Here is a 15,426-nt window from a genome sequence, read left to right as displayed (position 1 = left end):
TCATGAGAAAAATAATTTGAATAATCGAAATACAAAAAATTTACTGTAACAATTTCAGTCATTAAAACTTCCCAATAAATGCAATATTTATCACTACGAAAAAGGTTATTTATTCAGTCGAATCTGTAACTATGTTTATACACAAACTTAATTCACTTCACTTGACCAATCGTCACCAAACTTGGTCAAAATATCAGTTTCTGACAACAGTCATGGAAACAAGTGGCCAAGAGTAGCATGTACAACGTGCCAAACTTGACCGGTAAGACACGAAAAGACAACATATGTTTAAATTCGACCGCATTTTCATTTGAACATATGTCGCCTTTTTGTATCCTATTGGTTGGGTTTTGAGTTTTAAGCGTCGCACACGCCCCTTTCCACTTATTTCCATGATTGTTGTCACAAATTTGAGCATATGTCGCCTTTTCATATCCTATCAGTCAGGTTTTGAGTTTTGAGCATCGCACACGCCACCCTTGGTTGCTTGTTTCCGTGACTTTTGTCACACCGTCATAGTCTAACTCAGAATAGATTTAATTTTGGAATATCTAAACTAAAGGTGAAGGAAAAGATAAAAGTAAAACTTTTAAAGATAATTTTGCTGTTCATTGCAGAGACTCACAACTTGGTCCATATTGTAGCAAATGAAGCCCTGCATTTATATAACCTCAACAAGTCCAATCATGTTTAACAAAATTTAAACTTATATTGCCTATCAGAGCTTTATAGTCTCACAACTGAGTTATGTTCTTGTTGGTTTTATAAAATATGTTTTATCCCTGATTGTAATGTTACATTTATTCATACTAAGAAAGCCTTAACCAACTACATGTCATCAATTAGCATTATTTTATTTAATTTTATTACTATTATTAGTTTCATTTTCAGATTGAAAGAGAAATGACACATAAGATATAAGCGAAAATATAATGAAAAATAAAGAGAATAACAAAACATTTCATGTAAATTATATAAAACTAGCAGAGGATGCCTAAGCTTGCCGGGTCATAAAATGAACCAATGGTACTGATTTCAAAAGTTAAAAAAAAAATGACTGAAGTGTCATCAGCAAGAATCAAAACTAAAAGATTTAGTGCTCCAGTCGCATTTCTTCATTCAGTGATCCAGACATGTCCCCTACAGTTTGAGCTAACCCGACAGACAAGAAAGATTTAAAATTAAACCAATTCTAGCTATGATTGAATTTGCACATGCATAAAACTAATAAAAATGCCAACAAGTTGAAATGGACATTTTGCATTTCAGCTTGTCAATATATTTCTGTACCCGTTATTCATCCATCCAAACAAAGATTTTACTTGTTAAATCATCTTTGATGAACGATTACTATTTCCTGTTAATTTCAGTATTATGTGACCAGTAGTTTAAGAGTTTATCGGTTAAGCACTCACAAATACATATATTTACTGTTTTATTTAGATAGAATAGATTAAATGGCATAAATGTTTTATATATGATTGTTTCAATTATTGTTAATTAGCTTAGGAGTTCATTCTGCACATTGAAATATATGTATATTATATAGGTATTATGTGACTGCCACATTGTCCACCTCCAGCGGTCTACTCTCGCTGCTGACCATGTTACCTGGCGACGTACTGTCCATCAGGCTGTCGCCTCCTTTGAGATCTCCCGCACAGAGAATCTGCAGGAGAAGTGCTGTAGGAGGAAGATCCGGGAAGCCTTAGAAGCAAAACCTGACGTGACTTTTGACTGCAGCCGCTATGGTCAAACCTGCTTGCCTCGCATTGGGCTCGTCAGCCACAAGTGTGCCTGCAGTCGACCTGGAAAACCCCCTTTATAGAATCTTCGTTTGCGAAGTACTGCCAAGAGAAGAAGAATGTGATGGATAGTCCTACATTTTGATATGGATTTCCTGTTAACTATATAAAAAGATTGAATTTCAAAGTCAAACTTACGAAAAGCTCATGATAAATTGAGATTATGAAATAACAGTTTTTTCTACACAAAATGATACTTTTACACTTTTTACTTTTGCGTGTGTCAATTGTTGAATTATGCCTAGAGAAGAAGCAATTTTAGATTTAGTAAATATGTTGATTTTCAATTCTTAGCCAAAAAAGGTTAGTAATTTATATAAACAAGTAAAATAAAATTAGACTACTTATTTTGAAAGCAAAAAATGCATGGAGGATATACACTATATATGTATATTTGAATATGGGAAAAGGAAAAAAAGTATACATTCTTCACCGCTTCACCTTTATTTAAAAATTTCCTCAGTATGATTGATTTGAAAAAATGAAATATAAGTACAATATTTGAAAATTGCTGAAAGGGATGCTTTTGTTCTTTTTTGGTTTTTAAACAAAACATAGCCATTAGAATTCAAAATATGTAATGCGTTTATGTCATGGAAGGAGTAATCTTTTTTTCTTTAAACGATACATAGTCGTTAGAATTCAAAAATGCGGTTTAATTGGAATGTGAAATATACCTGCATATGCATACAATTTTTTTTAGACTTTTGGAATGAAACTTTATTGAATAAATGAATTATAAGTTCTTCAATCAATTTCACACAATGAATGCACAGTACATTCATTTCTTACAAAGACATTTTTCATTGCCATTTGGTAGAGAAATTCCGTGTGGACTGGCTTGCATGTTAAAGCAAAGAATTAATGCTGCAAAAAGTTAAAAACGTCCAGCTTTGTGTCCCAACAGTTTAATTTTTATATGATCATTTTTTTTTTTTATCAAAGGATACATTTTTGATAAATTTCGAAATATTAACATTATAATAAAATGTTTGACATGTTTTTGATTTCCATTAAGCGATTTTTTTTACTTTAGCAAATATTAATAAACTTGTTATTTTTAGCAATGAAGCACATTTTTCATATATAAAAAACTTACCTGTGCAAAAGCAACATATCTACGGAAAAGCCAGATGACCAAAATCATAAAAACACTGAAAATAAAAGAAAAAAAAGAGATTAAGTCCATAAAATGTTTGAAACCAGAAAAGAAATAAGAAAAATGAAGAGAGTAGAATTCTAAGAATGCAGTGTATTTTGAAATGTAAAACGAAAAGAGAGGGAACTTGTGAAACTCCATTTTTATTTGGTTGGTTGGTTGTTTTTGTTTTACGGCATTTCAACCCTTTTCGGGTTATTTAATGCCAAATCCAAAGATTTTGAAGAAAAAAATTTTTAATAGAATATATTTCTTGTTTTCAAGTCAGTTTCTATTTAACTCATAGTTGGGACCCTAACAGGTACTACCACTCCGGGTCAGAGTGGACCTGGGAGCAATGGCAATTAAAGAGTAGCTCCACACTCCCCAAAGCCCGCAAGCTGGGGCCTCACCACTGGATATAGTTTAAGGTCATATCCAGGACCACATTTTTATTTGGATCGGCACAAAAATAAATTTAGTGAAATCTGTCCCAATTCAAGTTTTGTAATGATCTCACTTGTAACTTGGCTCATCTACTAACAAACAAATTTGTATGACCCTCCTCTTTGATAGACTTAATTCAAACAAAAAAAGAGTACGAACAAAAAACAAAAGTAGTCAAAGAAAACATGTTAGGTATTGAACACGTAGATAAACTCGTATATAATAATTTAGTTGAGATTAATAGAAAATGGAAGCACTGTGAGGGTTGAGGAGAAGTTAACTAGTGTTGTAAATTGATTAGGCTGTGCCAATGTATTAAAAACAGATAGGATATCAAATGCCTCAAAGAGAGTGGGTGATAGAAAAAAAAAAGAGTCCATTTTAAAGCATGCATCAGCATCAGATATTGGCTGACAAAATATTATTAATTAATGATTTGGACCTCTACCCTTTCTCCCTCCTACACTCCCCTCAACCGATTGATCAGTAATTTGAAATGATGACTTTGAATAAATAACTGTCGTCTTCCATCAGCTTTAATTTCATCCCTCAGTCTAGAAAGATCACTGCAGAAGTATATGATAGAAGAACGACCAGTAACCAAGGTATGAAAAACAATTGTGAACTTTAATATTTCTATGGTGATTACGGCAACTTGTATAACTCCTTGTACAAGGAGGATAGGCTAGTGCTTGGTGCACTAGCCCAGATGTGGCAACATACTCCATGCACAGGTGAATGATGGCTTTTATAGAGATATAAGATACTAATAAGTGTGATAAGTTTTCTAGCCTAGTAAAAGGAGCCTACCTTTTATGTTCATATTCCACTTCATGTTTCCTGAGAATGTTAGACTGAAGAGAGTTAAAACAATGGACTCTTGGGAAGGGCTGCTAATGGTCATGACAATCGGTGGATGGAAAGGTTTCTTATTGTTCAAATGACCATTCATTTTCTGGCCATATTCTACAACAAATTTTGATGATTATAAAGTGTCGGCACGATATTATTTATTTATTTATTAAATAAAGATTATTTGAACAAAGATGACCACTCAATAATTACAACGATTTCAATTTTTTTTAACGTTTACTTCCAGGCATTTTTCATTATGTATCACTACAAAAACAGAGGAAAAAAATGCTGAATTGATGGAGGTCTTAAAAACATGTTCTCTTTAAAATACAAACGCTAGGAATAGTATAATACATTAGTGTACCTTCTCCATCAAAAATAACAACAACAAAAATATATGTTCCACCAGTGTTTGTATTAACTATTTATCTAGAGATATTATTTGAATATTCATATAAAAATTATAAAATTGCATCAGTAATTCAATTCTTCATAGATAAATTATTATTTCTGTTGACCTAAAAAAAGAAACATTATATGTAACAGCGTCGATGCATGTGTGTAAATAATGTTTAGTGACGTCACCAGTGGAAAGGAGAGGACTATAAAAAGGAGAAAGAGACGATCATGTGAGAGACAAGATAATGTTCAGGATCTCGAGAGACACATGGAGATCGTTCTAAATCCCGTGGATCACGTCATGCCTGTACCAATGAAGAAATAAATGTTGTTGCGACAAACTATACACAACGTGTGTTGGTTCGTGAACAACGTTACATATACCGTGGAGGATTTATTTCCAAATTCATTTTAAGCAAGTTATTAAGCCTAATGTGGTTGTCTTGTTATTTGCATTCCTGTTTCCTTTCATCCCTTGAAATGGTGTCATCTCGGAGGTAGAAAAGGGCCTGTGATTTATTCGCTAATTTTGCAAGACGGAACATATATTTACTTATACACAAATTAATACACATTGGTTTTTATTATAGAATGGGAGCTATACAAATTATTGCCAATGAAAGAACAGTTAGACTCTGACCTTTTAAATTTTCAGCAGTTAAAGTTGAATGTTTGGACTACAAATTCCATAATCCTTCATAAAACGTTTCCTTTTCGAGTTGATCAAAATTCAGAAATTACCAAGAAAAACGATAGATTTTTGTAAAAAAAAAAAAAAAAAATTAAAAATTAAAAAAGGATGCAATCTAAAAATGGTAAAGTTTCATTAATGAGACATAATTTCCATTTGTTTGAGTGTCAGCATCAAATTAGACATTATCAATAAATTGATCAAGAATCTTCTTAGGTGACTTGATTGGCTTGGTGACCTGTCAAAATTTCAAAGATGAAATGCCAAGGAATCGCCGATTCATAAAGAATTTCTGTTTTTCCTCAAAAGTCAATGAAAACCAATTTCATCAGAAGTCGTTTGACTGGTTTGAGCAGAAGAATCGAGTTACACCTGAAAGAGGACACAAATTCTGGCATCAATAAATATCTGTCCACAAAATTCTAATACATCGTTCTTTAAATAATAATATTATTATTATTAGAGATGACCGGTTCCTATTTTATAAGGAGATTGCTTTCTTCAAGTACTTTATCATATTATGGACAAAAGATTTCCTGGTGTATCATTCCAAACATACTGATTGAAGAGTACTGTAACCCAGAAAAACGTCGCCAATCAGTAAAGTATGTTTTGCAACGATGATGCCAACAAAATATGTTATAAATGGATTGATACACTTGGGAAATTCCTAGTATTGGCAAACTTGGCTATGTCTATTTTAGCATCATATTTCCTATAAAGTATTACTTAGGGTTATGGAATGTGGTTTACGACAAAGGAAAAAGAGAATAAGACTTTATTTCGTATCATCTGGATTATTCAGACTACTTTTCTTATATCCTGTGTTATTCTCACAATGTTTCGGCTGATGTAATTTCCAACCTTCCTCAGGTGCATCTTGTCGAGTGTGGGAATCTATATGGAATATTAAACCGAATCTTTCATTTGATTTACAAAGGTAGATTGCTCTTGTTTCATCAGCGATAACCAGGTGCAATTCTTATAACAAGAATATTTATACAATAAGAAATTGTGTTTCTGAATTTTTGAGATTAGGACTGATTATTCATATTTGGATTCTTTGGACTACTGTTCTCATCTTGAATGTTATTTTCACAACGTTTTGTTCGATGTAACCTCCGACCTTTTTCAGGTATATCTTGTCAAACTCAGGGAATCATTTTGCCCTTTGTTTATTTCATCCACAGGGAGTAGCATTCTCTTGTTCCGTCAGTCATCCTAATCATTCACAATCGTATTTTGAGTGTTGCCTGCACTGAAGATTGAACTTTCAACTGCCAGAGAAGTGTAATTTATAACTGAAGTTTTATAAGTATTTCATAACTAAATTTTTATAAGTATTTTATCCACCAATTTTTATAAGAATTTAATGCATCAATTTTTATAAGTATTTTATCCACCAATTTTTATAAGAATTTTATTCACTAATTTTTATAAGCATTTTATGCATCAATTTTTATAAGTATTTTATGCATCAATTTTTATACGTATTTTATGCATCAATTTTTATAAGTATTTTATGCATCAATTTTTATAAGTATTTTATCCACCAATTTTTATAAGTATTTTATCCACCAATTTTTATAAGCATTTTATCAACCAATTTTTATAAGCATTTTATCAACCAATTTTTATAAGCATTTTATCCACTAATTTTTATAAGCATTTTATCCACTAATTTTTATAAGAATTTTATCCACCAATTTTTATAAGCATTATATCCACTAATTTTTATAAGTATTTTATCCGCTCATTTTTATAAGTAATTTATCCACTAATTTTTATAAGTATTTTATCCACTAATTTTTATAAGAATTTTATCCACCAATTTTTATAAGTATTTTATTCACTAATTTTTATAAGTATTTTATCCACCAATTTTTATAAGTATTTTATCCACTAATTTTATAAGCATTTTATCCACCAATTTTTATAAGTATTTTATCCACCAATTTTTATAAGTATTTTATCCACAAATTTTTATAAGTATTATATCCACCAATTTTTATAAGAATTTTATCCACCAATTTTTATAAGTATTTTATTCACTAATTTTTATAAGTATTTTATCCACCAATATTTATAAGTATTTTATCCACTAATTTTTATAAGAATTTTATCCACCAATTTTTATAACTATTTTATCCACCAATTTTTATAAGAATTTTATCCACCAAGTTTTATAAGCATTTTATCCACCAATTTTTATAAGTATTTTATCCACTAATTTTTATAAGTATTTTATCCACTAATTTTTATAAGAATTTTATCCACCAATTTTTATAAGTATTTTATCCACCAATTTTTATAAGAATTTTATCCACCAATTTTTATAAGTATTTTATTCACTAATTTTTATAAGTATTTTATCCACCAATTTTTATAAGTATTTTATCCACTAATTTTTATAAGCATTTTATCCACCAATTTTTATAACTATTTTATCCACCAATTTTTATAAGCATTTTATCCACCAATTTTTATAAGCATTTTATCAACCAATTTTTATAAGCATTATATCCACTAATTTTTATAAGAATTTTATCCACCAATTTGTATAAGTAATTTATCCACCAATTTTTATAAGTATTTTATCCACTAATTTTTATAAGCATATTATCCACTAATTTTTATAAGAATTTTATCCACCAATTTTTATAAGCATTTTATCCACCAATTTTTATAAGCATTATATCCACTAATTTTTATAAGAATTTTATCAACCAATTTTTATAAGTAATTTATCCACTAATTTTTATAAGTATTTTATCCACTAATTTTTATAAGAATTTTATCCACCAATTTTTATAAGTATTTTATTCACTAATTTTTATAAGTATTTTATTCACTAATTTTTATAAGTATTTTATCCACCAATTTTTATAAGTATTTTATCCACTAATTTTTATAAGCATTTTATCCACCAATTTTTATAAGTATTTTATCCACCAATTTTTATAAGTGTTTTATCCACCAATTTTTATAAGTATTTTATCCACCAATTTTTATAAGTATTTTATCCACTAATTTTTATAAGCATTTTATCCACCAATTTTTATAAGTATTTTATCAACCAATTTTTATAAGTATTTTATCCACCAATTTTTATAACTATTTTATCCACCAATTTTTATAAGCATTTTATCCACCAATTTTTATAAGCATTTTATCCACCAATTTTTATAAGTATTTTATCCACTAATTTTTATAAGCATTTTATCCACTAATTTTTATAAGAATTTTATCCACCAATTTTTATAAGTATTTTATTCACTAATTTTTATAAGTATTTTATCCACCAATTTTTATAAGTATTTTATCCACTAATTTTTATAAGCATTTTATCCACCAATTTTTATAAGTATTTTATCCACCAATTTTTATAAGTATTTTATCCACAAATTTTTATAAGTATTTTATCCACCAATTTTTATAAGAATTTTATCCACCAATTTTTATAAGTATTTTATTCACTAATTTTTATAAGTATTTTATCCACCAATATTTATAAGTATTTTATCCACTAATTTTTATAAGAATTTTATCCACCAATTTTTATAAGTATTTTATCCACCAATTTTTATAAGAATTTTATCCACCAATTTTTATAAGTATTTTATTCACTAATTTTTATAAGTATTTTATCCACCAATTTTTATAAGTATTTTATCCACTAATTTTTACAAGCATTTTATCCACCAATTTTTATAACTATTTTATCCACCAATTTTTATAAGCATTTTATCCACCAATTTTTATAAGCATTTTATCAACCAATTTTTATAAGCATTATATCCACTAATTTTTATAAGAATTTTATCCACCAATTTGTATAAGTAATTTATCCACTAATTTTTATAAGTATTTTATCCACTCATTTTTACAAGTATTTTATCCACCAATTTTTATAAGTATTTTATCAACATATTTTTATAAGTAATTTATCCACTAATTTTTATAAGTATTTTATCCACCAATTTTTATAAGAATTTTATCCACCAATTTTTATAAGCATTTTATCCACCAATTTTTATAAGAATTTTATCCACCAATTTTTATAAGTATTTTATTCACTAATTTTTATAAGTAATTTATCCACTAATTTTTATAAGCATTTTATCAACCAATTTTTATAAGCATTTTATCCACCAATTTTTATAAGTATTTTATCCACCAATTTTTATAAGTATTTTATCCACCAATTTTTATAAGAATTTTATCCACCAATTTTTATAAGTATTTTATTCACTAATTTTTATAAGTATTTTATCCACCAATTTTTATAAGTATTTTATTCACTAATTTTTATAAGAATTTTATCCACCAATTTTTATAAGTAATTTATCCACCAATTTTTATAAGAATTTTATCCACCAATTTTTATAAGCATTTTATCCACCAATTTTTATAAGTATTTTATCCACCAATGTTTATAAGTATTTTATCCACCAATTTTTATAAGTATTTTATGCACCAATTTTTATAAGAATTTTATCCACCAATTTTTATAAGCATTTTATCCACCAATTTTTATAAGCATTTTATCCACCAATTTTTATAAGAATTTTATCCACCAATTTTTATAAGAATTTTATCCACCAATTTTTATAAGCATTTTATCCACCAATTTTTATAAGTATTTTATCCACCAATTTTTATAAGAATTTTATCCACCAATTTTTATAAGTATTTTATTCACTAATTTTTATAAGTATTTTATCCACTAATTTTTATAAGTATTTCATCCACCAATTTTTTTAAAGTATTTTATCCACCAATTTTTATAAGAATTTTATCAACCAATTTTTATAAATAATTTATCCACTTATTTTTATAAGTATTTTATCCACTAATTTTTATAAGTATTTTATCCACCAATTTTTATAAGTATTTTATCCACCAATTTTTATAAGTATTTTATTCAATAATTTTTATAAGCATTTTATCCAACAATTTTTATAAGAATTTTATCCACCAATTTTTATAAGTATTTTATACACCAATTTTTATAAGTATTTTATACACCAATTTTTATAAGCATTTTATCCACCAAGGTTTATAAGTATTATATTCACCAATTTTTATAAGTATTTTATCCACCAATTTTTATAAGTATTTTATCCACCAATTTTTATAAGTATTTTATCCACCAATTTTTATAAGTATTTTATCCACCAATGTTTATAAGTATTTTATTCACCAATTTCTATAAGTATTTTATCCACCAATTTTTATAAGTATTTTATCCACCAATGTTTATAAGTAATTAATCCACTGTGCCTCGGGTCCTTGCATACTATTCTAGTATTAATTTTTAGATCCTTAAACGTATTTTTGTTTGTAAATGTACAATATTAACATTATATCTCATTATTTATTACTACATATTATTACTATATATATATATATATATATATATATATATATATATATATATATATATATATTACCTAGGTTACACTGACCGAAAGATTTTAAAAATAACATGTAAGATAAGAACAGTTGTCAAAAAAATACGAATAATCACAAATAAATATGAACATTTCACTTTTGATTTTTCTGTAGTTTTCAAATAAATCATTTTCATGCAATTCTCTTGTTAGATCCAATAAAACAAATATTCTTCAAATGCATCTAGTCTATCTCAGAAGTTAATGATAAAAATGCCATTTCAACTAGTGGTGGGATGATTAATCAGAATCGTAAGGATCGTGTATTTTGAGGGGAATCAGAATCGCATTGTTAAAAAATACCTTAGATTTACAATTCTTTTATTACGATTCTCTTATATTTTTAGATTGAACTATTTGTGTGAAGTGAGATTAATGCTGTCAAAAATGTATGATAAAAACGTCATAGAACTTTTAATAACATATTTAATATGATATACAATAATGTTATTAACTACTTTAAAGGTAATCTTTATCTAAATAAGGTTTCTTATTCCGTCACATACATAGGTGCTGTCCATCTGTTTCGAAACTTCGAAGCCCATGATTAGTTATCTGTTTGCACTGTTGTGAAACTTTAGGGGCCCCGAAGTAACATGGTTTTCATTTGTGAGTGAAGTTTATTTAAAACAGCCTAACTACGTAAAGTCCATGAAAAACTTGATGAATACTTAACCCTTAGAGAAAAAAGATTTTACAGTGCTCTCATTGCAAGTAAATCATGTTAAAAATCAGTGGTTTTTCATCTGGTGACTAAAAAAAAAAAACAAAAGGGGGCGCTTATCTTTTGACAAGTTTTTTTTTTTTTTTACCGACACTCTTCCATTAGTAAATGGATGAAAAATCTCATTAGTAAATGAAAAATGTCTTGTTAACCTTTATATTTTTTAAAAATAAAACAAGCAAAGTCAAATTATTTAAACAATAAAAGGTTTAATAGAACAATATGTACTTTCTAGTTTCTGAACGAAGGATGTTTCAGGAAATATCTCTAAAACTAATATGAAACTAATCACGTTGTATCAGTTTGCAAAACTGACGGTCAGTCGGCTTTTCTGAAGTATCCAAAAACAAAAACGTTAGAACTACATATTATGCTGACTGACGGTTCTGCTTAAGGTCATTCGAAAACTACAAAAGAAAAGAATCATTTTGCTTTCTTTTAGAAATTTACATTTCATTAAAATATTCTGCAAATGAAGCAATTAAACAGTTCTTTTGGAACTTTCTTGCACAACAAAAACAAACGAAAAAAAATGAAAAATTTATTAAAAAAGGAAAAAAGTTTAACTTCTTTTTAATCCTTTGAACCCTAACTTTGCAAAATAATTAGTCACTCAGAGCCGTTCAACTAAAGGACTGTAGGGGCTTGGTTTTCCTGGTATCACAGTCGTGATTTGAGCATAGGTATATGTTTTTCAACCCCTAACAAAAAATAAAAATAAAAAGGTTGTCAGAAACAGCATTTAGGTGGAGTCGATTTCGAAAGTTCAATAAATGACTTATTTTACAATAGAAATAAACAATTACCAAAAATTTACTTTTTTTATATAGAAATAAAGAGGTAAATTAAGACATTAAATAAGAATAAACATTAAAGGACGATAAGTATATAATTATATAATAAAAATAAATATAGAAATAAACCAATTTATTTAGATTTAAAAAATAACATTATTGTTGTTAAGATATTTTTTAAAAGTCAAATAAATAGATAGGAATAATTTGAGACGATTGAATATAAAAGGCTAAAAATTTAATCAAAGATTTAGTTATTTTAAAATTTCATTTAAAAATAATATTCTAGAAAGTGGAATAAAAATCAGTTAGCAATTGAATCTCCAGAAAAAAAAAAAAGTTAAATTTTAAAGAGTTATCGAAGATATAGAAAATAAAACAAAAAAATGAATATCAAAAGATAAAAACGTTATTCCCCTTGAAATTTGATGTTATTGTATTTTTGTTGATATGGAGTAAGCTTATCTACCTATTTCAGGAATAATTGACTTACCTAGAGATAATTAATACAGTTACATCTAGCATGTCGTGGGAAGCAATTTGTGCCATTCATTTGGTTGTTCGCTCTGACCACCAATACATGCCAGTTGAGCATATTTGGATTCCTCAAACTACTGTTCTACTCTTGAATGTCATTTTCACAACATTTTGGTCAATGTAACCTTCAACTTTCTTTATTTCTGAGTTCAACAAGATACACCTGAAGAAGATCAGAGATTACATCGACTGAAACGTTGTGAAGATGATATTAAAAATGAGAACAGTAGTTTGATGAATTTAAATATTCAATCCTCATTTCAAAATTTTAGAAACGTGATGCCAATAGAAACTCTGATTCTGACAATCAGTACTGCAAAAACCGAGTCATTTTGGTTGCCCTTTATCTGGCATATTGAGAAATTTATTCTGGGTACTCCTCATAAGTCCACCCTCTCAGGTTTTGCCTCTTGTCTTTTGTTTATTGTTTACTGTGCAATGCAGCTTGACTGAGGCCGTTAAGTCAACTTTTAATAGACCAGAGTGCTCCTTCTTTTAGAACGCTGGTTTGACTCCCTACTTTCCAACCTTGAAGTAAACACAGCTATAGCCCCCAGAATCATGACGTGTACTTTTGTAAGTTAATACATTTTTTGATAATTATACTGTGGTACTATATATCATAAGTGCCACTGAGTTGTCACTCCCCACCCCATTGCTGGGATGTGATTTGGTCACTCGTGGGAGGATACAGGGGAAGGGGACAACAATGCAATTCGCTAGGACTCAGTCAGCAAGCATGGGGTGAGCATGCATATTTTTGTCCCTCCAAAAAAGGGAAGGCACCTCCTCTTCCCCAATAGTTTTTTAAGGTTAGTTAGCTCTTTAAACGATTAATGTTTAAAAGTTTAAATGTTATGAATTGTCTATTTTTAGTTGTAATATATTGTGAATGTTTTTTGTAAAATAAAATAGTTAAGATTAGGCTATCTATTACAATTTGTGCTGTGTGTTGTTTAATTTGTTTTAAACATCAAGACAAGGTCTGCCATTCTTCTCAGTCAGAATCCAAAAGGAAAAAGTCATTCTCGAAAATAGGGAACTGGAGAAAACAACACCTAATTCCAGGTATGCATTCACTTATTGAAGACAACTTCCAAGTAACTATATAGGGGTCAGTCACTTGAGTGACCAACCTCATCGTGTTATAATTTGATGCCTAAAGACTCAAGAAGAGATCCATATCAGCCAGTTATAGTCAACATCATCTCGACCTGTTTATGTTTCCATGTGTCTATCATTTGATATCATGTCTAACACCCGGGGAGCCGGTTTCCTCAATCACATAACTCTCTCTCAGCAAATGATAGTGACATATTGGTTACCATTCCCAGGACGTTTATTGTAAATGTTAGACGGTTACACTAGTTGTTACAAGAAAAGGCTGTCCCCTTTTCCTGTAAATAATTAAAACATTAGATAAGGGAAAAATGAGGTTAGGATAAGCCGAGACTCGAACCTTGTAAGCAAGGTTCAGAGATAGATTCAGAAAGTGGAATGTTAGAATTTAGCTATTGTTTTGGAAATATTTAGATATTGTTTGTATTGTAAAAAGAATTTAATTGTCCGTTCTTTTATGAAAACTGAATTTAAAAAATAAGTTAGTTGAGAATTCTTTGTTGTCAAAAGTGTGTTTGGAGAACGTGTGCTGAGCCACATGAGTTGGTCACGTTTGGAACCACACATCTGACGTCATAGCTAAAAGGGAATTCTCAATAAGAGGAGTTAGGATTAGCACATTAGAAGAGTCAGCGTCGGCAGTCAAGCAAACACGTCCGAGCAGTCAGCAAAGGCAGTCAGAAAGAGTTGACATGATCAGAAGAGGGTCCATTTAGAAGCAAAGGGAGAACATTTAACCATGTAGAAACGAATTTGAATTCCTGACGTCATCATCATTTCGACCGGTCAAATGAAATAAAGAACATCATCGATTTTTGTAACTGTTGTCTTCGTGTCGTCATTCAACAATTGAAGGTAATGTGTTAATCATCTTAATATGAACTTTGTATAACCCCTTCCAAGTAATGTGTCCCCCTCCTCCATCATAAGCAATGATTCCCCTCTGATGTAAAAAAAAAAACTGATCACCCTCTCTCCTCGCTAATATATGTTATAAGAATCCACAGAACTGTAATATGTATAAATGTCTCCTCACCATCTCTCTCACACTGTTATAAATGACTCTCTCATCATCGTCAATCCTCTATTACATGTACCCGATATATGATCCCCAACATGAAACCCCCGTGCTATACACCATAGTGACTGATCCATCGTGCTATATAGGTGCCATGACCAGGATGCACTAGGAGTTATCACAAAGCACAACATCTGTCCTAATCACTAAGCGATCACCAATAGTGTCATATTGGTGCCTAAAAACCAAGATTTAAAATCCACAGTTAAAAATTCACCGTTTCACTAGCCGTGAGGAGTGCAGATGTTACACATGTGCACAAACACTCAGGAATCCGATAAAAAATATTCTCCCTTATTGAAAAAAATTTCCGTTTGATTGTAGGAAAAAAATGCCTCAATTATCAGAAGAAAATGTCTACTTATTGAAAAGTTTTTCTCCATTCA

General features: G+C 29.0%; 1 protein-coding gene across 2 annotated transcripts in view; it reads right to left on the bottom strand.

The window, feature by feature from the left end:
• Nucleotides 1–15,426, bottom strand: part of LOC145287914 (uncharacterized) — a 1,114,340-nt gene that overhangs the window by 716,509 nt on the left and 382,405 nt on the right. For both annotated transcript variants that reach the window (XM_080135863.1, XM_080135862.1), the window contains exon 3: nt 2,905–2,959. In XM_080135863.1, the coding sequence (XP_079991989.1) occupies nt 2,905–2,959 (55 nt within the window). The remainder of the gene's footprint in view (nt 1–2,904; nt 2,960–15,426) is intronic.

This window comes from Euprymna scolopes, chromosome 11 (assembly GCF_053919585.1).
Source record: "Euprymna scolopes isolate OS-2025 chromosome 11, ASM5391958v1, whole genome shotgun sequence".
In the NCBI taxonomy this organism is placed as follows: domain Eukaryota; kingdom Metazoa; phylum Mollusca; class Cephalopoda; order Sepiida; family Sepiolidae; genus Euprymna; species Euprymna scolopes.
This window is presented reverse-complemented; position numbering and strand designations above follow the sequence as displayed.